The sequence below is a fragment of the Danio aesculapii genome, chromosome 18 (genome assembly GCF_903798145.1).
Source record: "Danio aesculapii chromosome 18, fDanAes4.1, whole genome shotgun sequence".
NCBI lineage: Eukaryota > Metazoa > Chordata > Actinopteri > Cypriniformes > Danionidae > Danio > Danio aesculapii.
Window position 1 is genome coordinate 33158304 of NC_079452.1, and position 25022 is coordinate 33183325.

At 35.6% G+C, this 25022-nt stretch overlaps 1 protein-coding gene across 1 annotated transcript; it reads right to left on the reverse strand.

The window, feature by feature from the left end:
* Positions 1-3357: 3357 nt before the first annotated feature.
* On the reverse strand, positions 3358-23704 carry adm2b (adrenomedullin 2b). The gene is made up of 2 exons (XM_056478671.1): positions 23368-23704; positions 3358-4751 (listed from the first exon to the last, which is right to left on the reverse strand). Exons 1-2 carry the CDS (start codon positions 23436-23438, stop codon positions 4382-4384), a joined length of 441 nt encoding a protein of 146 aa, XP_056334646.1. The 5' UTR covers positions 23439-23704; the 3' UTR covers positions 3358-4381.
* Between the last annotated feature and the right edge of the window lie 1318 nt (positions 23705-25022).

Genomic DNA, 25022 nt, shown 5'->3' on the forward strand with positions numbered 1-25022 from the left:
AGACTTTCTCCAGTCTTAGTGTAAAGTGCAAAGATGGCTATAAGTAAGACTTTCGTTTAAACATGTTGGGTCTGTGACGCTTGTTTCTTTACTTTGTTTGTTTGAGCAAACCTTTATGTTAACATTTATTTAACCAATGGTGTGGTTGTGGGGCGTGACTTTCATTTTGCCCAGCCAATGGCTGATAAGAGGAATGTTCCGGAAACCTGTTCGAAAACAGTTGCTATTTTCACTTATGCATATGGTGACTTGTACAGACAGTGCTATACTCCTATAAAAAAAGGCAACATATAATACTGAGTGGTTTCTGCAAGAAGAAAAGCAGTTTCTGGCCTGTTACATAACTATTTTGGCTCTTAACTTAATTCCAGTTGAATTTAAACAATTTAAAATGGATGTTGTTATTCACTGAAAACAAATGTCTCTGATGTTCACATTCATTCAAATATTTAAATGCCTAATGTCCAGATTAATATCATTTTGACATGAGCATTAATAAATTACCAAAACAACCAATACACACAGCTGCACTGTAAAAAGGAACTCGTTGATTTTTTTTTGTTAACCTATTGCAGCTAGGAGCTGTTAACTCGACTTAATTTGTATAATTATACACATAATTCATTTACTTAAAAAGTGATTAAACCCGTTGACTTAAAATTAAGTAGTCAACTAAACGCTTCAAAAGCTATGGATTTGCTCATTTTTGATAAAGTCAACTAATCACTTTTAAAAACAAAGGGTTAACTTAATTTTTAAAGTAAAGTCAACTAATCGCTTTAGAAGCAACGGGTATACTCAATTTTTAAAGTAAAGTCAACAAATTGCTTTTTAAAGCAACGTGTTTACTAAATTTTTTAAGTAAAGTCAACTAATCACTTTAAAAGCAACAGGTTTACTTAATTTTTAAAGTAAAGTCAACTAATCACTTTTAAAAGCAATGGATTTACTCATTTTTAAAATAAACTCAACTAATAGCTTTTAAAAGCAATGGATTTACTCATTTTTAAAATAAACTCAACTAATCGCTTTTAAAAGCAATGGATTTACTCATTTTTTAAATAAACTTAACTAATCGCTTTTAAAAGCAATGGGTATACTCATTTTTTAAATAAACTTAACTAATCGCTTTTAAAAGCAATGGGTATACTCATTTTTTAAATAAACTTAACTAATCGCTTTTAAAAGCAATGGGTATACTCATTTTTAAAGTAAAGTCAACTAATCGCTTTTAAAAGCAATGGGTTTACTCATTTTTTAAAAAGTAAACGCAACTAATCACTTCTTAAAGCAATGGGTTAACTTAATTTTTAAAGTAAAATCAACTAATCGCTCTTAAAAGTAGCGGGTATACTAAATTTTTTTTAGTAAAATCAACAAATCGCTTTTAAAAGCAACGGGTTTACTTAATCTTTAAAACAAGTCAACTAATCGATTTTAAAAGGAACAGGTTTACTCATTTTAAAGTAAATTCAACTATAATCACTTTTAAAAGCAATAGGGTTACTCAATTATTAAAAAAGTAAAGTCAACTAATCACTTCTAAAAGCAAAGGGTTAACTTAATTTTTAAAGTAAAGTCAACTAATCGCTTTAAAAGCAATGGGTATACTCATTTTTAAAATAAAGTCAACTAATAGCTTTTAAAAGCAATGGGTTTACTCATTTTTAAAATAAAGTCAACTAATCGCTTTTAAAGGCAATGGGTTTACTCATTTTTAAAATAAAGTCAACTAATCGCTTTTAAAAGCAATGGGTTTACTCATTTTTAAAATAAAGTCAACTAATCACTTTTAAAAGCAACAGGTTTACTTATTTTTGGTTTAAATCGATTTTAAAATCAACAGGTTCACAAAATTTTTTAAAACAGTAAAGTCCACTAATCACTTTTAAAAACAATGGGTTTACTCATTTTTAAAATAAACTCAACTAATCACTTTTAAAAACAATGGGTTTACTCATTTTTTAAATAAACTCAACTAATCGCTTTTAAAAGCAATGGATATACTCATTTTTAAAATAAACTCAACTAATCGCTTTTAAAAGCAATGGGTTTACTGATTTTTAAAATAAACTCAACTAATCGCTTTTAAAAGCAATGGGTTTACTGATTTTTAAAATAAACTCAACTAATCGCTTTTAAAAGCAATGGGTTTACTCATTTTTAAAATAAACTCAACTAATCGCTTTTAAAAGCAATGGGTTTGCTCATTTTTGAAATAAACTCAACTAATAGCTTTTAAAAGCAATGGGTTTACTCATTTTTGAAATAAACTCAACTAATCGCTTTTAAAAGCAATGGGTTTACTCATTTTTGAAATAAACTCAACTAATCGCTTTTAAAAGCAATGGGTTTACTCATTTTTAAAATAAAGTCAACTAATCGCTTTTAAAAGCAATGGGTTTACTCATTTTTAAAATAAAGTCAACTAATCACTTTTAAAAGCAACAGGTTTACTTATTTTTGGTTTAAATCGATTTTAAAATCAACAGGTTCACAAAATTTTTTAAAACAGTAAAGTCCACTAATCACTTTTAAAAACAATGGGTTTACTCATTTTTAAAATAAACTCAACTAATCACTTTTAAAAACAATGCGTTTACTCATTTTTGAAATAAACTCAACTAATCGCTTTTAAAAGCAATGGATATACTCATTTTTAAAATAAACTCAACTAATTGCTTTTAAAAGCAATGGATATACTCATTTTTTAAATAAACTCAACTAATCGCTTTTAAAAGCAATGGGTTTACTGATTTTTAAAATAAACTCAACTAATCGCTTTTAAAAGCAATGGGTTTACTGATTTTTAAAATAAACTCAACTAATCGCTTTTAAAAGCAATGGGTTTACTCATTTTTCAAATAAACTCAACTAATCGCTTTTAAAAGCAATGGGTTTGCTCATTTTTGAAATAAACTCAACTAATAGCTTTTAAAAGCAATGGGTTTACTCATTTTTGAAATAAACTCAACTAATCGCTTTTAAAAGCAATGGGTTTACTCATTTTTGATGTGAATCGATTTTAAAATCAACAGGTTCACTAAATTTTTTTGAACTGGAAAGTCAACTAATCACTTTTAAAACAATGGGTTTGCTATTTTTTTGAGTAAAGTCAACTAATTGCTTCAAAAGTAATGCGTTTACTCACATTTTTAAAGCCAACAAACTTTTTTAAAAACAACAACTTAATTTTTTAAAAGTAAATTCAACTAATCTCTTTAAATGCATAAATTCAAAATTCTCTTTAAATGCATAAGGTTTACTCACTTTTTTAAAGTCAAGTCAACTAACTGCTTTTTACAGTGTGGTCAAATTTTTGGACAAACATGAATAAATAATGACACATGTTACTGCTCCTTTGACCATAAACATAATATTGTTTGACAATGAAAACATAATAACACACACATTCTGTTCTGTCTTTTAAATAAATGCCACTTGGTTTAATGTTTACCAAATGCACTGAAATGCATAAATATTTAAGCATATTGAATGTCTGAATCTGGGATGTTTACTCTTAGTGTTTTCACGTGAGGCTTTCATTGGCTCAGTCAAGGGCGATTTGTCTCCGCTCAGAGACGGAGACTGCAATCTTCTCAAACTGTGAGGGATTTCCATAAAGATAATGAAGCTTCAAGTACTTCATTCTAAAAGTGCATTAAGAAGTTTTAAAAGGTGGCTGCAAACATTGAGACCTTTAGTCCTCTGATAAACGGATAGTTTACCCAAAATTTCTAATTCATCTGTTCACACTTGTTCAAAACCTGTTTGAGTTTCTCTTGAAAACAAAAGAAGATATTTTGAAGACTGTTGGTTGCTGGCACCAATTGACTTCTGTAGAAATATAAAACAACATCATTTTTGGGTGAACTATCCCTTTAAATTGGTCATTCATCTATTATTTTCTCTTCCCTGAGGTCCACTAAGTAATTCTGTTGGCTTCTTTTGCCAAAAACAGCACTCTAAAGCATTCATGAGATACACTAAGCAATCCAAGCTGAAGTGCTCTACTCAAACTATTCAGATCAGTCTGAAATGATCAATACTAAACTTCTTTTTCTTGAGCTCCTTCAGCAGGGCAGTAGATGCTAAACACAGTCAGGAACAGCACAGTCTTTGACAAACTTTCCCCTTTTTTTGCACTTCAGTCCTTCTGGTGTTTAGGAATAATATCCATCTATCATATTCCTCATAACTCTGCATGAAGTTTATGAACATCTAATAGACGTTTTCTGAATAATCGCCAACATTTACATACTAATGTCTTCATCCTTAATGGATGTTTTTATATAGTCTCAAATTCTGACAAATAAACATCTGTAAATGGATTATGCCAGTTGGTCTCACATTTTTTTGGGAAGTGCTTTATCATGTGGTCTTATCCATAACTGTGTGGGCTTCTGGGGTTGATTGGCGATTCCTGGCGTCTGCTTTGGCTGTTCAGCTGGTAGAGACGATGGCTCAGGTTTTGTACCTGGCAAGTTCCGAGGACACATCCGACACGCATGAGCTGCGGGTGCCCACGGGACCCTCTGAAGACATGCCGACGCTCCCGGAAATGTCCCTGAGCTCCACTGTTTTGACTGACCGGTGTGTTGGTTTGTCTCAACAGGGCTCCTTTCTGCAGAAGAGCCCTCCACACCAGTCGCCGCTCTCTTGCTCCGCTGCTTGGAGCTATTGAGGGAATGGTGATGGTTTCCTCAGCAACACCACCTCCTGTTTCTGGAAGATTCCTTGGAGAGCTCAATCTGGTGAGAGAAAGAGAAATGGTTAGGTTGGCCACCATTGAGCAATGTGAGCAAATCTATTTAAGGGGATAGTTCACATTAAAATCGAATGACCTCATTTATTCTCAGTCATGGGGTTTTAAACATATATGAGTTTCTGTCTTCTGTTGAACACAGAAGAAGATGTTTTGAAGAATGCTAATGGATTACACCCATCGATGTTCATAGTAGAAATAAAATGACTATGTAAGTCAATAGCATAGAGCAGGGGTGCTCAACCCAGTTCCTGGAGAGTTACCTTCCTGCAGAGTTCAACTCCAACCCTGATCAAACACACTTGAATCAATTAATTCAACGCAGGCTCATTGTGATATGTACCCAGTTTTACATTTTTGGACACTGCGAAATATGTACACAGAGGTATGTGTGTCTGCATTTTGCTGTTAAACGGACGATATGGGCCAGTTTGACGCTGCTGACAGCTTCTGTCCCTTTTCTTGCCAGCGCTTGCCTCCATGTGGATGGCTCTTCCGATGTTCCAAGTTTGCCCTGTAGCTCGACCAGGGGCACCGGCCGGTACGGGCCCTATGAAAGCATTGGGGTGGTATTGTACCAGACGAAACTGAAGAGGGGTTGGGGGGAATTGTGTTCTGGTGGGCACCTAATAGTATCTCTGGGGGCCCCAAATCGGCGTGGGCCCTTAGAATCATCCTAACTGCCCCCCAACCTCGCATTCCTACATACGACTATGGACTTGGGACGCAGAATGGACCGCAACGATGGGGTTCGAGTTTGGTGAAGAACAATTCCAGAAACCAAGTGAAACAAAAGCAAAATTAAATAAATAACATGCTGAAAATGTGGTAAAATCTCAAAGCGTGGTTAAAAAAAAATCACATGGCTGCGATGGCTTTTCTTTTCTAGGTTGCCTTTGAAAACGCTATTGGTTGGGTTTAGGGAAGCGAAGTGGTGAGTGGGTCAGTATGTTGTTCGGTCGACAGCAAGCTGATTGGCTGAAATGAGAATGCACAAATGGCATGTACGAGAGAAATTTTAGGTCATCAAAAAGTTGTTGCGTTGACAGGTGTGTGTGTCTCTCTCTCTCTCTCTTTCTCTCTCTCTCTCTCTCTCTCTCTCTCTCCCTCTCTTTTCATCTGCAGTCCCCGCCCTAATTACGCAGACGACATGCCCTGGGATTGGCTGGAGTGACCCAGGGCGTCCTTTAAAAAAAAGGGAAAACGGGCCTAGGGCGCGAGAGCTAGTTGGTTAGCGTGTTTTTTTTGCATTTGGTGTGATATAAAAACTATTTTGTTGCTACGTGTTATTTTTGATTGTGTTTCCCATGTTGGTGTGTATATTTTGACTCTTTGTTGTGTATCAATCCGTGTTTTCCACTTTTGTTATTTTTTTTTGTTTGGTTTTTGATACTGTAAATATTGAATTCTGTACACGGTGAGAAGCTGTTGGATGCCACACTTTCTTTTATGTAAATATTTTCTCCTTTTTTTATACATAGTCAGGGAGGTTGGGGTAGATTTTTGTATTTTTCATTCATTCATTCATTTTCTGTCACTTTTCCGGGGCTGGGTTGTGGGGGCAGCAGTCTTTGGAGAGAACCCCAGACTTCCCTCTCCCCACACACTTCCGCGGAGAATACATAGAAGACCCAGGACATAGTCCCTCCAGCGTGTCCTGGGTCTTCCCCGAGGCCTCCTCCCAGTGGGACATGCCTGGAACACCTCCCTAGGTAAGCGTCCAGGAGGCATCCGAAACAGTTGCCCGAGCCACCTTAGAGCTCCTCACCCTATCTATAAGATGCCATGTCTGCCACCCTTCAAAGGAAACTCATTTCGGTCACTTGTATCCGAGATCTTGTCCTTTCGGTCATGACCCAAAGCTCATGACCATAGGTGAGAGTAGGAACATAGATTGACCGGTAAATCGAAAGCTTTGCCTTTCGGCTCAGCTCCTTTTTTACCACAACAGACCGGTACATTGAATGCATTAATGCTGCCGCTCCACCAATCCGCCTGTTAATCTCACGATCCATCCTTCCCTCTCTCGTGAACAAAACCCCAAGACACTTGAACTCCTCCACCTGCGGTAAGGACTTTCCTCCAACCTGGAGATGGCAAACCACCATGGACCCACCATGGCCCCACCATGGCCTCGAACTTGGAGGTGCTGATTATCATCCCAGCCATGTCACGCTTGGCAGCAAACTGCCCCAGTGCATGCTGAAGGTCCATGTTTGATGAAGCCAAAAGAACAACATTGAATGCGAGTAACAGAGATCAAATCCTGTGGTCCCCGAACCGGACCCCCTCCAGCCCAAGGCTGCGCCTTGAAATTCTGTCCATAAAAATTATGAACAGAATTGATGACAAGGGGCAGCCTTGTCGGAGTCCAACATGCACTGGAAACAAGTCTGACTTATTGCCAGCATTGCGAACCAAACTCCTACTCTGTTCATACAGGGACAAGCTGGCCCTTTAAAGATCGCCTCTGACCCCCGAGCACCCTCCACAGAATGCCACAAGGGACACAGTCGAATGCCTTTTCCAAGTCCACAAAACACATGTGGACTGGTTGGACATACTCCCATGAACCCTCGAGCACCCTGGTAAGGGTATAAAGCTGGTCCACTGTACCACTGGGCTATCTGGGCCATGATGTATTTTTTGTTTATTATTTTTCTGTGGGTCCTCTCTGAGATATTTGGCTTCACGTTTTGGGTGGTACACAGCCGCCTCTGGTGGATTTGTAAAAACAAAAACTGCAAGCAGTCGTAGCTTAACAGCACTTGATAATTACAGGCAAGTGGATTTGATATGGGTTACAACTAAAATCTGCAGGAAGGTAGATCTCTAGGGACAGGGTTGGTCATTCTGGCATAGGGGAGGGACGAGATTTCTTGCCATGAGAGCTCGTGAAATTTGACTGGTCTCACAAGAACGTCAACATTCTAGCGCTGTTTTAGAACCAGAGCCTAGTTCCATATAACCCAAAGCACCGCAAATGTGTTTCTTAATTTGCATCAAACATTCCTGAGCTTAAAGTTTCAGGAGCTGAGTTCAGGGTTACTGGGGCATTTTGGCCAACGAGATTTTTTTAGCCCTGTTTTTTTTTTAAATGGCAGTGGAACATAATGCCGAACACATTATTGTCTTTTCAAATTACGTCCTGCTTGATTCATAGTCAATGCAAAAGGCAAATAGAAGAGAATTACTGTTGCATGGCACGAATGATGCAAAATGTGCAATGCATTTGCTGCAAATGCATGAAATTCTTCTCAATCATCTACCATGCAAGTGCAAATAAATGAGCTGGCATTGAGCTCGGGGGGAAAAACATCTAGCGAGTTCACTAGAGCGAGTGTACGCACAGTGGACCCACAGTGGCTTCTCATCGAAAAAAATAATTATTTTTGATATTATTGTTGCCATTTTAGGAGTCATGGTGGTGCAGTGGGTAGCATGATCCTCTCACAGCAAGAAGGTCGCTGGTTCGAGCCCCGGCTGGGTCAGTTGGCATTTCTGTGTGGAGTTTGCATGTTCTCCACGTGTTGGTGTGGGTTTCCTCCGGGTGCTCCGGTTTCCCCCACACTCCAAAGACATTAGGTATATGTGAATTGAATAAACTAAATTGGCCGTAGTGTATGTGTGTGTATGTAAGTGTGAATGGATGTTTCCCAGAGTTGGGTTGCAGCTGGAAGGGCATCCGCGTCGTAAAACATGCTGGAATAGTTGGTGGTTCATTCTACTGTGGCAACCTCTGATTAATAAAGGGAGTAAGTCGAAAAGAAAATGAATGAATGGCGCCATTTTTCATTTTTGGGCGAGCTATGCCTTTTAATGCATCAGACGTTTACACGTAGTTTGATTAGTTTTAAATTAGAGGCTTGTCAGGATTAAGAGCACTTTAGGTGGAGTATGTGAAGGCTGTAATTAGTGGAGTGTTTCTCTGGCTGTAGTCCTAGTTATCTGTGGCATGCACTCATATTCTCTCACTCTAGCATGTGCACTCCTTCACGTGCAAGTCTTCGCTGTCTTTCGTCTGGCACCTCAGGAGACATTCAGAGTGTTTGTAAGGCCACGTGTATACCTTGCATTAAAATTCGTTTTCATAATTCAGAAAATTCCATCCATGGCCAGAAGTGTTGTGTTCTGATGCTGCATCTGTTACGATGCATCTGTTTTATCAAATGTTTTACTGTCCAACAATAGCATTCTTATTTATTTACACCAGACACTTTCTTATAAATAATCCATTTTCTGGGAAAACATAACATACCGTAGGTGAGTGGGCTTGAAAAAACACCTCTTTCCTCTCCATATGCACCACATACTTCTCTAAAGTTACCTGGACTTATAATGATAATATATAATACGGTATACAGATTGTGGTTTGAAAATTGTGACTTGTTTGTATTTACATAATGTACTGTTGAAATCAGAATTTTTAGCTCCCCTGTTTATTTTTTTCCTCAATTTCTGTTTAACGGAAAGCAGATTTTTCAACATATTTCTAAACATAATAGTTTTAATAACTAATTTCTAATAATTTATTTATTTTATCTTTGCCATGATGACAGTAAATAATATTTGACTAGATATTTTTCAAGACACTTCTATACAGCTTAAAGTGACATTTAAAGGCTTAACTAGGTTAATTAGGTTAACTAGGCAGTTTGTTCTGTAGACTATCGAAAAATAGATATCTTAAAGGAGCTAATAATTTTGACCTTAAAATGTTTCATAAAAATTAAAAACTGCTTTTATTCTAGCCGAAATAAAACAAATAAGACTTTCTCCAGAAGAAAAAATATTATCAGACATACTGTGAAAATTTCCTTGCTCTGTTAAACATCATTTGGGAAATATATAAAAAAAAAAAAAAATTCAAAGGTAGGCTAATAAATCCGACTTCAACTATATATATATATATATATATATATATATATATATATATATATATATATATATATATATATATATATATATATATATTGGTATTTGTTTGTTTGTTTTGTCCCAGAGACAATTTTCCTAGCATTTGCTATTATTCAATCAGACAGGTAATCCTGTTGCTCAACCATATGCTCAAGTGTGAGGCTGCTCAAACAGAAAAGGGGCATAGGTTTAGCATGGACGGAGAGGACGTGTCCCCACCAATATCCATCAACTTTTGAAATGTCCCCAACAATAATTTAATTCACTAAAAAAAACGCGCTGTCAACATTAACCTAGACATGCAGAAAGGGTTAAATCACGTTCTCTCCTTAAGTCGCACCGCCCTGAAACCCATATGAACATTGTGATTGACTGTGCCTTTCCCTGCTCTCACATGAGAAGCTGTAGCTGCGTTCAGATTAGATCAATGGATCAGATACAAGCAGCTAGCGCCAAAACTGCACAGGGGATTTTCCCGTCCAAGAACAAGATGTGTGAAGGTCTAACGATAGTGTAACGGAGGCCAGCTAAATGCTGTGCAGGTAAACCTGTGCATATTACTCATAGTCTGTGAATAATATGCCCAGAAAACGAACTGCAGAATAAACAGCTAAATGTAAAAGTGTATGATCCCAGTTCTCCTGATCTCTCAGAGTAGCATGTCCAATTCTGGTTGAAACAATTTGTCAGAAAAACTACAGCCTGTGCTCCATCTTTTATTAATATTGATATATGAAACATGTTTCATTTGCATTATGGCTAAAATAAACAGAACTCTTTATTAAACTCTGTCTTTATCAGTTAATAAACATTCTTTTAACATTACACTATCAGGCCCATGTGCATACAGTTTTATAAATAATGAAAATTAAGAATAAAGAAATATGAAAAGATTATTATCATATACCATTATTGTTGTTTTAGAAGTCTGTTAAAACTTGTTTTAAAATAAAAACTGAAGCCTACAGGCAAATAACAAACTGGCCAGAACATATATATATATATATATATATATATATATATATATATATATATATATATATATATATATATATATATAGTATTTACTCGTCCCCACCACTGTCAAGTGCAAACCTACGCCCTTGAAACAGAGCATCACAAACACAGTGTAGTCCACTGTTTTTGTTTGGTTTGACTAGTCTTTGTTTATTTAATAATTTATTTTATGATCACAGAACTCATCTAAACTCTGAGATGATGTAAAACCATGATTTTAATAAAAATGTGAATTGCAGAACCCAAATAGCCAGCAGTGTAATCCTGTTCAAATGGTTTGTGGAGTACAGGGCCAAATGACTTGATTTGGATGGACCAGTTCTCTGAATGGGTCACATCTAAACCTGTGCTTTGTGTTTTCTAGCTCAGAACTAAACTGGCAGCATTGCCCATCAGAGTTTCACATCCTGCCAATCCTGGAGATGAAGGAGATTTTCTTCTTAGGAAATCTTGTATTTGTTTAATGTTTGGCAAATGAAATCTGAGCATCTGCATGTATGTGTGCTGTACGTCAGCGGGTGTTAGGGATTTTTGAGCGGCTGAATGTGTTTATGTTGTGCATTAGTGGAGTATATAGGGTAATACTGTGGTCTAATCTGAAGCAGAATGTTTCTGAATGGGATTAGTCTGAACTGCCAGTTAAAACAACACTTATATATACACACAAAACCACTTTCAAAAACAGTTCCACCTGCTTCCACTCATAAAAAAAAAAACATTTACTCTAAATATAATTCAATTCAATTCACCTTTATTTGTATAGCGCTTATACAATGTAGATTGTGTGAAAGCAGCTTCACATAAAAGGTCATAGTAAATTGTAACAGTGTAAAATCCATCCCTTTGTCAAGACTTTGCTCAGCAGCACTTGGTTGAAGGTTTATAATAATATACTACTGTATACCTATTTGATTTCTATGTCATGTCTGTCCAGTTTGGGATAGTCAAAAACTAGTAAATTAAAAAAAGACGTTTATTATAAATTAAAATACATTTATTTTATATACTGTATATATATATATATATATATATATATATATATATATATATATATATATATATATATATATATATATATATATATATATACAGTTGAAGTCAGAATTATTAGCCCCCCTTTATTTTCTAAATAAATTTCCTAAATGTTTAATAAAGCAAGAAATTTTCCCAGTTCACAGTATGTCTGATCATATTTTTTTGTTCTGGAGAAAGTCTTATTTGTTTTATTTCGGCTAGAATAAAAGCAGTTTTTAATTTTTTTAAACCATTTTAAGGTCAAAATTATTAGCCCCTTTAAGCTATTTTTTCAATAGTCTACAGAAAAAACATCATTATACAATAACTTGCCTAATTACCCTAACCTGCCTAATTAACCTAAATAACCCAGTTAAGCCTTTATATGTCACTTTAAGTGTCTTGAAAAATATCTAGTCAAATATTATTTACTGTCATCATGGCAAAGATAAAATAAATCAGTTATTAGAAATGAGTTATTAAAACTATTATGATTAGAAATGTGTTGAAAAAAAATCTCTCCGTTAAACAGAAATTTGGGGAAAAATAAACAGGGGGGCTAATAATTCTGACGTCAACTGTATATATATATATATATTCATTCATTTTCTTTTCGGCTTAGGCCCTTTATTAATCCGGCGTCACCACAGTGGAATGAACCACCAACTTATCAAGCACATGTTTCACTCAGCGTATGCCCTTCCAGCCCATCTCTGGGAAATATCCATACACATTTAATCACACTCTTACACTACGGACAATTTAGCTTACCCAATTCATCTGGACACCCACTCGAACGCAGGGAGAACATGCAAACTCCACACAGAAACGCCAACTGACCCAGCCGGGGCTCGAACCAGCGACCTTCTTGCTGTTAGGCGACAACGCTACCTACTGCGCCACTGCGTCGCCCTATTTATATATATATATATATATATATATATATATATATATATATATATATATATATATATATATATATATATATATATATATATATATATATATATATATATATATATATATATATATATATATATATATATATATATATATATATATATATATATATATATATATATATATATATATAAAGTTATCTAAATACAAGCTTTTAATTTGGTTGCATCACATCTTGGAAACATAGAAAACCTTTTGGAATCATAGCTAATGTAGACCAGACTGTGTAGTTCTTATATATACTAGTAAGTATTAACAGGACCTGCTGATCATGGGTTGAATATATTTAAAGTGTGTAATGTGTGAGGTTGCAGATGTAGATTAGTTTGGTCCACGTGAGCAGCACTGTGTTCAGCTGAATGTCTGCCATTAGTCTTGTGTTGCAGCAATACAGAGGCTTTGTTTGCAGGTCCGGAGCTGAGGGACCACCGGGGGGGCTTAGGGTCAGTGCACGTCTGTGTTTGCTGGACTCCTGCTTCTACATACAATTCAATGTGCGCCATAGTAGGAAAGCCTGAATCACTGGAGTTTCCAAAACACCCTCATCATTTAACATGCACAACACACACCACTTTCAACACAACACACACCACGCCATGCCATCATTTCAATACAGCTTTCAGCACAACACACACCACCTTCAGCACAATGCACACAACGCTTTTAGCCCAAAGCACACTGCCTTTAGCACGACACACAATGTCTTCAGTTCATAACACACCGCTTTCAGCACAACACACATTGCTTTCAGCAGAATAGCAAGACAACACACACTGCTTTCAGCACAGATATACTTATATATTAGCCAAATCATTATATATATAACTTTATATAGTTCTGTCATTTTATTTCTATCAATCAAAAATCCCATTGACTTGACATTGAGCCAAATTTGACATAGTGGCAAATGTGTATCTCTCAAAAGCATGGGATTTATTATATTTGAAGAGGTTTACAGTCTGTGTAAGCACATACCCCGCAAGGGGGTAAAAGTTGTACCCCTGGGGATCAAAACCACCCCAAATTGGCCCTATTGAAATAGAATGGGGAAGGCACATCCTATTAAAATACATTGATCTGATCCCATTAAAAGTCATATCATCAATAACATTACATAGCAGTGTCACAGAAACATGGGAGAGAGCTACTTCAGAAAATATACATAGTAGGTCTATCTGTCATTCTGTATCTGTTGTGCATAATTTATTATATCTACACTGAAAACCCTAATGTTGTCTTTACCTAAACAATTAAGTAAAGTTGACTGAACAAAACTTAAAATTCAGCATTTTGGTCCTATCACTTAAAATATGAGTTAATTTAACTTATGTACCATGCATAAACTTAAGATTTCAAGTGTAGTGAGCTCAAAATCATAATTAATCTTTTGAAAAAAATAGTTCATTTTCACAAATGTAGACTTGACTGTAAAATGCTAATATGTGCAACCTTTTAAGTGCAAGGTCTTTTTTTTTTTAAATCAGAAAACAAATGGCTTCAGGTATAATTATTATATCATAAATAAAGATAATCATAAATATATCATAATGTGAATAAATGGCTACTTTATATATATATATATATATATATATATATATATATATATATATATATATATATATTTATAGTAATATAGTAATATAGTGTATATATAGTGTATATATATAGTAGCAGAATGAAATGTCTCACTTGTTTTTTTTTTTGTTATCCATGCAACAATGGAAATAAAAAAACTGTTCTAATGGAACTACAGGGCACTAGAGGGTGCTGGTCAGACACCTGGAATGTATAATAGGTGAGTGGGAGAATAAAGAAGAGATTGTTGTGGTAGAGGGAACGCGTGGTTGCTTGGAGCTACTTTAAACTGTTTGTATTGTGAAGTCCTTGTTGGGAAACTTTGCATTTTAAGCACAGCCTAAGAACTTCTTTATTGTCCAGATAACTGAATGCTTGGTAAATGTATTGGTATATGCTGTCTGAATAAGATTTGACGTTTTGGATACCATCATTATGAAGTTTCTCAGTATCCTCAATTATCTGCAAGTCGCTGATTCAACGCAAAAGTAGATCAACGTATTTCAACACACTCAATGTTTTTTTTACTCCGAATCAGTGACCAATTCAACATATTTTCCATCTAAGAAATAAAATATATGCATAGAAAAAAAAAAACTGGTCACTGATTTGGGGTAAAAAAAAAACATTGAGTGCGTTGAAATATGTTGATCTACTTTTGCGTTGAATTAACAACTTGCAGATAATTGAGGAATGAAGTTTCATAATGATGGTATCTAATATATATATATATATATACACATACACACTGAAAACCCTAATAAGTTGACTGAACTTTAATTGAGTAAACACGTTGCCTCAATTTAATTAAGTAATGGGGTCTCCCAAAACTTGCACATTTAAGTTTATTTTGTAGACTTTTTTAAAAAATTGTTCAATTCACCAAACTTGGTATTAAGTGTAAATACACCTGCAAACATATAAGGCTCTATTTTAACGATCTAAGTGCAAAGTCTAAAGCGCATTGTGCAAAAGCATTAAGGGCGTGTCCAAATCCACTTTTGCTATTTTAAGGATGGAAAAATACGGTCTGCGCCCTGGCGCATGGTCTAACAGGGTTGTGCTTATTCTCTTAATGAGTTTTGGGTGTGTTTTGAGCATAACGTGCATTAAACCAATCAGAGTATCATCTCCCATTCCCTTTAAAAGGTCTTTATCTTAGACCTTAGACTTTAGAGATCTGCTTTCAGCTGGTCAATTGCGCAGTCTATTTTAGTTCCTCCAAATAGCAACATGCCAACAATAAACCCTAACCACCTCCTTTCTAGACGGTACACCCATGAGTCCACAAAGGGGCGTAAATGGATTTACTATTTAAACAACGTGGTGAAAAACAGGAAAATTAGGGTTGTGTTGCTCTGAAAATAGCAACAAATCGCGCCAAACTTGTCTTGGACCTTGTTGCGCCGGGTGTATGATAGGGCCCATAAACTTCTAAATTCCTTTTGTCCTTGAACTTACAAACAGATATCTGTTGACAAACTTTGCTTTTCTGGTTCTATGGAATCTGTTTTAATTCAAACTTAAATGTTTTTTCTTTATTCCACATTCTCAAATTTAAATGTATAATTCCAGACAGCCGGGTGTTCTTTATCAGTAAAACTCTTTGATCTTTCTTCAAGGTCTGTCCTTTCCTTTCAACCTTTCCTTCTTTACCTTGCACTTTGGCGTTTATTTCCACTTCGTCCTTCCGCCTTCTTATCTTAATTTGTTTAACACTCTTTGTTGCAGTTGCACATTTGATTAGATAGAAATGTCTCAGCTGCATCATAAAAGCATCATATGCTGAAAAGAAATCCGAGCAGGTTTCTCAATCTCCCCGTCCCAACATAAGCCCTTTCTAAGCTTCTGACCCAAAGCTAAAGTCCTACTGTGTCCCTGCTCCATTCATACACTTCAATCTCACACACACACACGCACACAGGTCAGGGAATATAGAAGACAACAGGTTGAAGAGTCTCTTGGGTTGTAGAGGAAGAAGAGGAGACGTATTGGGATGTTTTCTTCAGACAAGGAGGAAGTCTGGCAGTTTGACAGAAAGAAGGAAAGATTGTTAAGAAACGTTCCCACATTAGTGCCCTGCATGTGGCCGGCTACGAGAGATGTTAACATGCACGAATATCCATCTTAATCGCACAAACTGTTAAGAATGATGTTGCAATCCACTCTCTGAGAGGCACATTTAAAAAAACAAGGCTAATTTAGGGGAAAACCGCTTAAGTCCACCTTACATAAACGCACAAAAGAGGATTTCATTTCCAGTTGAACATTAAAGTCCTAAATCACTTGGTGTTTGTGACCTCACACACAGTCTGTTTGACCTTTTCTCACATTAGACGCTCGCTGTGTATTCAGATTTATTCTGGAAGCTTGTTTCACCTTTGAAGGCCACACAAACACTGAGATTGTGTTTAATCAGACTTTGAGATCAAATTTGGCTTCATTAAAAGACCCAAAATGCAAAACCTGTTTAAAGATTTGGCAGAATCTAAAGTAAAGTTCTGTTTGTTAGTGAAAGTATTAAAGGAGACCTATTATGCCTCTTTTTACAAGATGTAAAATGAGTCTCTGATGTCCCTTGAGTGTGTGTGTGCGTGCGTGTGTGCGTGTGTGTGTGCGTGTGTGTGTGCGTGTGTGTGCATGTGTGTGTGTGTGTGTGTGTGTGTGTGTGTGTGTGTGAATTTTCAGCTCAAAGTAACACACAAATGATGTTTTATAACTCTTTAAAACGGACCCTTTTAGGCTTTGATCCTAATTGTGCCGTTTTGCTGACTGTCGCTTTAAATTCTAATTTTTTTCAAAAGAGGCGGAGCTATAAATGTCTATGTGTCAGTATGGTGGCAGATTCAAAAACAAGACTAACTGTGCGTTAACGGCAGAGGCAGCGAGAATACTCTGGTCACCCTGGCGACAACGGCGTTGCTCCACCGGCGAGAGCGTCAAAATTCGCTACATTGATTTCGTATTTAAAGGGGCAGTTGCAGCATATCAGCAAATCACTTACAATTCTGCATAAAAACATGCTTTCTAGCTTGAAAATGTTGCGCGCTTTTTATCAAACAATGGAAGATCAAGTTGTTGTGTGTGCTGTGGCTTTGCTTCACTTGTTCAATATGTGGCCATACTGTATGTCTGAAATATTATGAAGCAGCAATGCTGTTTTGTACTGTCGTTATAGTTACCATGAGATTCCCGCTTTTTTAATGAAAAAAAAATATATAACATTAATGCACATCAAGCACGTCGCCAGTCGCCATGTATGTCCCTTTATGAAAACATCGTAAATAATTGGAAATCAGGTGACTGCAATATTCAAACCCTTGGAAACAAATGTGGTCGGAACCAAAGTTCTCAGGACTGTGTTCTCTGGAATCCTCTCAAGCGGTGGACCTTCTACATTTCGACTGGTTGCCGCCGAACCGTGTCATAGCTCATTACCAAAAAGGTTGACTTGATTTCAACTCTCTTCGATGCCCACACCAGTGAAAACACGTCACGCAACTCTTCGCCGCTTGTCAAAGCTGGCTCCAATTGAAAATGAATGAATTCCAGCTACTTTCACGCTCTCGCCGCTTTCGGTGTAAACACACAGTAACGTTCTATGCTAATGAGGGAGAGATCATCACTAATGGGCGGGGCTTTCCCCATCTGATGTACAAAGGGAGAATGTCAAAGTGTTTCTGCAGACTGTTTTAATTAAGTGTGATTATATAAAATAAAATTAATGTATTAGTACCATTAGAAGCTGGTTATATTCACAGACTGTCACCACACAACTGTGTTTAAACCCCTAATAAAAGGGATTTTTGAATAATAGGGCCCCTTTAAATCAGTATCTAAATAGTGTTTATTCATCTGTTATTATATTCATTCTTTGTGTTTAAAGCCTACTGTTTTGACTATTTTGTAGAAGTGTGATCTTCACTTAACAGTGTTTCTGTATGTTCCTCTGTGTTGAGTTTCTTTGCGGGTGTTTTTTCTGAATGCTACCTTAGTGTACAAGTAGCGAAACATCGCTCATTTAGAGGCGGGAGCTGGTGGACGTGCAACAACTTTAAACAGAAGGTAAACACAAAACAAAAGGTTCCATTTAGAGCTACGGGACTCGACCCTCACTCCAACTGGTTTGCGCGACTCTCAGTCCCACGCAAACTGGTCACAGCTACCAAGCCAACCAATCACAGAGCTTGCGCTACGTGTTGTTGTGACGTGTGGTTACATTTTTTGAGAGGTGCGTGACCGTGTCGGCTTCAGCCACGGTGAGAGATTTGCGACCGCGCAAAGGCTGCGCCGGACCATATGCGTACGCTTGACGCTGAAATATGTCCTGTTCAAATAACATATAATAACTGATCACATCGATGTGCACACTGATGCTCAAGTAACGATATATCGATACACAGAAGCTTAATTTGGTATCGATATTTTTTAAAAGTATCGATATATTAACTATATTTTATAATTTATGCATAACTAAACGTTTTAGCGCTGTATACAAGACTTTACACCATTCAATCTGTGGCAGAACGTGACGTGAGTGATCATGAGCCTTTCAGATAACTTACATACTCAACACACACAAGTCGCACACTTCTGCATTACGGAATGACACGATGGCAGAGAGGTAAGGCAGCATGTTGTGGTGGCCATCAGCTGAAAAAACGTTGCACGAGCAATATTTGTGATAAGAAAGTCGTACACCGCAACAATACAAGAAGCCTTTATAAACACTTACAAACAACACACCCTGAAACTTATAAAGAAGCGGAACAAAAACAATCTGCCCAGTGTTCTTCTGCTCAGACTCCCTCTGTCTGACAAAAGACATTATAGGAGAGTTTTAAAGGAGGCAACCCCCCCCCCCTCTCTCTCTCTATATATATAATATAATATAATATAATATAATATAATATAATATAATATAATATAATATAATATAATATAATATAATATAATATTATTAATATCTGAAAGAGAGCCGAACTCAAAAAAAAGTGATGTTAATCCAAAACAGATTTAACATAAAAGTGATTTAAAACTGATTGTCATTCTCTAATTGTCTCTGATTCTCTAATTCAGTGTTTCCCAACCCTGTTCCTGAAGGCACACCAACAGTACACATTTTCCACCTCTCCCTAATCAAACACACCTGAATCAACTCATTAGAACATTAGAAGAGACTCTAAAACCTGAAGTTAATGGGTCAGAGAAGGGAGATGTACAAAATATGTACTGTCAGTGTGTCTCCAGGAGTAGGGTTGGGAAACACTGCTCTAATTCTCTAAGTCTCCCTCAACTATCTTATAAAGAATCCTCTCTGCTTCAGTTCTGCCTCCTACAACATGCAGTCATTAATTACATTAAGATGGTCCTGGTGTCCACTATAGTGAACATTCAAAAAAGGAGGATATTTTGAAACACAAACAAGTTAACAGCTTTGAAAGCTAAAGTTATTGTCCCTGACACTTTAATAAACAAATATATAAATGTAATAATAATAGTAAAAAAAACATTTAAAAAGCCAAATTTGACATGCCTCTCTCCTTCCCATAAAATGTGCTTTTTTTGTATGTCAGCCATTTTGGATGCAGTGAAAGAAGTGGTTCCTAGCATGCAAGCCAATCAAATGACATATCACTAGAGAACCCAGGATGTCCTCTTAACAGTACAACCAACACAATCTCATGGCAATTCGTAACTTTTTGATTTAGTGGCTAATTCGTACATATTCGTACGATCTAATTAGTTCAATTTAGTACGATTTGCTCATCCGCCAATGACGGTTGGGTTTAGAGGTGGGGTTAGGTGCCACGCCTCCTTTTTAAAATCGTACAATTTCGTACGACTGAACTCGTACGAATTAGCCACTAAACTGTCAAAACGTAAAATACTTATGTTTTCTCGTGAGATCAGGCTGGTACAACAGGTCTCGACAGAGTAACTCAAAAAATTCAAAGAAAATTCATGAAAACGCAATGTTCACTACAGAGGACACAAGTCAATGGGCAGGGTCTCAGGAGGATATATATAAACATAGTAAACACAGCAAATAGTTGTAGGTTATAGTATCATAATATATTGTATAATATTAATTAAATGCAAATAAATAAATAAATGAGATAATGAATCAGACAAAAAATAAATCAGCTCTCTCTCTCTCTCGTTAGCATTAGGTGAATGAAAATAAATATAAGTGTGTGTGTATCTGTGCAGTGTATAAATACAGTATGTATGTGTATGCAGTGTGTACATACACTATGGATAAGTGTGCATGTATGTATATATCACACACACACACACTACAGTGTATATATATATATATATATATATATATATATATATATATATATATATATATATATATGTAATGATTTTTTAAATTAACATTATTTTGAAAAATTACATTAACATTTTAAATAATAAGTGGTATCGGTATCGTTAAAATGTTAACAAAAAGTATTGATATCGTATCACATTAAAATATTGTGGTATCGCCCATCGCTACTGATCACACTAAAAAAATGCTAAATTAATAAAGTGATGCTTTTCCTAACGGTCTTGTTTTTCAATGCAAACATAAACATTATTAAATCAAGGGAAATTTACATGGTATTAAAAGTCTTGTTTTCTAAAATTGGTCAAAATGGAGTAGATTTGATTAAATCAAGAAATAACATCGTAATATTTGCTACACTGAACAAAAAAGGTTTGTTGTGTTTACTCATTTTTTAAGGTAAATGGTTGCAAGCAATTTATATGGGCTTAATTGAGACAATCAAATTAAATTGTCATGTTTAACCTAATTTGTGTTTAAATTCAGCCCATATAAATTGTTTGCAATCACTTGCCTTTAAAATGTAGTACATCCAATGAATCAGTTTTTTCAGTGCAGAAAAAAAAAGTCAATTTTCACGCAAACTTTAAGGTATGTGGATTGTGTTGAAGGCGTGATTCAGTGTTGCATCTTGCAAGTCGAGAGTTAGAAATAACCTGCTCTATATCATGACTAAGCAAGCAGTCACGATGGGGAAATCTGAGAAAGTACGTTACAGGTGGCACGTCTCTTTCACGCACTCTGTGCCAAATGCAGACAGTCAAGTGACACACACTATCTCATGGAGAACTACACGTCACACAGACACACTTATGTGGCAAGCCACTTTTACATCTACTCTTTACAAATAACAAACGTCAATCAGTTTTGTTAGAAGAACAACTCTGAAGTGATTACTATACTCTAAAAAAATGCAGGGTTGTCATAATCCAATGTCAGGTCTAATATGTACAAACAAAATATTGGGTTAATTTTTTTCAATTAAATTTAAATGATACCTTTCAACCCAACGTTGGGTTATGGCAACAACCCAGCAGTTTTTTATTTAGGTATGTGGATTCAGTTTCACTATACTAACGTTTTTAAAGTACAAGAACAAACTGTTTTTCTTCGTCAAAATGTCATATTATTTTAATGTGTTATTGTTGTCATTTCTTTGTAATTTGTGTAATTAAAGGTTTATACTTGTGTATATGTAAGGTTAATATTTGTAGCCATTCTTATTCCATTAATGAATAGTATTCAGTTGTTTATTACATAACAACTACATATTTTGTAGCATAACTATTCAGCTTCGGCTCATGCTTCTCTGTTTGAGAAATATATTTTGTATTAAAAATAATTAATGCACATATCCTGAATGCTACTAATATATCTTAATAAATTAATTCTGAAATAGCTTGACATAAATTTATGTATCCTTAATTTCATCTTTGTATAAGACTGCTGCCAACATTTTATTTCACTTTGTTTCATTTATTTAAAAGGGTTACTATATAGGGCAATATAATAGCTACAGTAGAGCATTTTAATTCATTAATAAAAATATATTAGGCTAACTATAAGATTATTTACAAGCAATTGAAAACATGTAGCATTAGCATGTGTGCTATATGCTAACAATATATTTGCCTTAATTAATGTTAAAATGATTTGCCAGAAACATATTCACCTAAACTTAGTCTATTATTTCTAGTAACAATTTACAGTCAACTTGTATTTTTTACTGTTAGCCTACAAACAATGGCAAATACATTTACAGCATGTATTAAATCTAAATCAAAATGGGCTAATTAATTTTTATGCTGTTAAAATCCAAGCTATTGGATACTAGCATAGTTTGCTTTAAGTAACGCCCTGCCATAAACAAACTTGAACTTAGCCAATAGCTAAAGCTGAATTATGTTTATTTAAAACTAGCCTACTGATTAAGCTTTACAATTATTTTTTACATTAGTTACCTCAAGCTAACAATTAACAAGCAGTTATTAATTAGCTTAAAACATTGATTATTACATTATTTACAAGCCACTAAAATAACTGATGAGCACATACATAGGTTAGAGGCTACTATCGATGTTAATGTTATAACAGCTTGCCATAAGTATAAACTTTAACTCCTTGTGTATTCATTAGTTACAGTGTGAGCTAACAGTGAACAATACATCTACAGCAGTCATCAATACTAATTAACTTCAAAAACATTTCTTATTACAACATTTATCATGTTAGACACTAGCAATGCTAATTTGCTTAAAGGAATGAATGTTACAAAAACTTTAGCATAGTAACCTACATGTAATATCTGAATTATATAGGCTATATTTGTTTTATAAAATTTCAGTTAACAGTAAGATTTTGTTCACATTAATTATGTAACGTGAACCAAAATTAAATGGCTGCAACTGACTGCGTTTTTAGTGTTGAAGTACTGAGGCTAGCATAGCCTAACAAAATGTTTTTGTTAACTTAAACTAGCAAATCATTTTAAGTATTTAAGGTTCTATCAGTTATTTTTATGAACACATTTCACTAACATATAACCAATGTTTAATAAAAGCACTTAAATATGTATTTTCAATGTTCTGCAAGTCATCTTAACGGTTTAAATCGAGATATTAAAGGTTAGCGCTAATTTTCAGACGAATATCGGGAGTTATAAATGAAAATCTCCAAAATTCACAATATTCAACACTGATATGAATGATAATATGAATAGTAATTATCGCTGTTTGATCTATGACGATAATGATGACGCGGGTGATGATGCGCGTGCGTCTCTTACCTGTGGCGCAGCGGCAGCGCGAGTGTTTGCAGAGGCAGCAGAAACACGCAGACCAGCAGCACAGATTTCATGACAGGAGGCTGATTATCCTCCACTGATGGGGAGATGATGATGATGATGATGATCCTCAGACAGCTTTATTCTCACGCTTCGTCAGATTTGAAGAGTTATTATCACGAGAAGTCACTTTTAAAACTGCTGACGTTGAAAAACACTCTAATGTGGAGACGATTCCGAAGCATCCCATTCATAATTTCCCAATAGCAAACAAACAGTGGGTGGGCTGAAATGGTAGATTTCGTGATGGACTTTGATTTATGGAGAAACTCGCTCTGTCTTTCTCTCAGGATTGACTCAGAAAGCTGGAGTCTCGAGCAGATGCTTAAATACTGAGAGGGAGGAGACACGGATGATTGACACTCCACAGAACCGATGAGAGGTATTAATTGGCTGTTATTATGGATCATTACTGTTTTTTAAATAATATAAATATTAATTAAATAATTATGTTCATTTCCTGTTTGTGTTTTAATTATGTGTTAACTGTATTAATGCTAATAAAAATTAATGTAATAATAATAAACATTCTTATTTCAAATATATATTACTCATTTAAATATTAAATATATATTTAATTAGTACTATTTACTTTTTATTTAATTCTTCTATCTTTTTTTGGCTGGCTTTCAAGATCATTTGCCTTTTAAGAGGTATTAGTAAATTGTAAAGTATCATTTTTATTTTACTTTATTTATTTATTTAATTATTTATTTTAAATTGAGATTTATACAGGCGTCACAGTGGCTCAGTGGTTAGCACTGTTGCCTTACAGCAAGAAGGTCGCTGGTTCAAGTCCCGGCTGGGTCAGTTGGCATTTCTGTGTGGAGTTTGCATGTTCTCCTCGTGTTGGCGTGGGTTTCCTCCGGGTGCTCCGGTTTCCCCTGCAGTTCAAAGACATGCGCTATAGTTGAATGAACTAAATGTGTGTGAATGTTATGGTGTGTGTATGGGTGTTTCCCAGTTCTGGGTTGCAACTGGAATGGGCATCCGCTGTGTAAATCATATGCTGAATAAGTTTGTGGTTTATTCAGCTGTGGCGTCCCCTTATGAATAAGGGACTAAGCTGAAGGAAAATGAATGAATAAGATTTATACATAATCTGAAAGCTGAAAAAATAAGATTTCTATTTATGTATACTTTGATAGGAGAGGGCAATTTGTGCTTGTGCTTAGCAATGCACATTAATCAAAAATTGACTTTTGATATACACTCACCGGCCACTTTATTAGGTACACCTGTCCAATTGCTCTTTAATGCACATTTCTAATCAGCCAATCAGATGACAGCAACTCAATGCATTTAGGCATGTAGACATGGTCAAGACGATCTGCTGGAGTTCAAACAGAGCATCAGAAAGATGATTTAAGTGACTTTGAATGTGGCATGGTTGTTGGTGCCAGACAGGCTGGTCTGAGTATTTCAGAAACTGCTGATCTACTGGGATTTTCACGCACAACCATCTCTATGGTTTACAAAGAATGGTCTGAAAGAGAGAAAATATCCAGTGAGTGGCAGTTCTGTACAAATGCCTTGTTGATGTCAGAGGGGAATGGCCAGACTGGTTCCAGCTGATAGAAAGGCAACAGTAACTCAAA

What these genes read in the sequence shown, in the direction of transcription:
- adm2b (XM_056478671.1), bottom strand. Translation starts at nt 23,438, where the DNA reads ATGAAATCTGTGCTGCTGGTCTGCGTGTTTCTGCTGCCTCTGCAAACA. An exon ending in GCGCTGCCGCTGCGCCACAG is followed by an intron (nt 4,752 to 23,367) that starts GTAAGAGACGCA and finishes TTCTCTCACCAG; the next exon opens with ATTGAGCTCTCCAAGGAATC.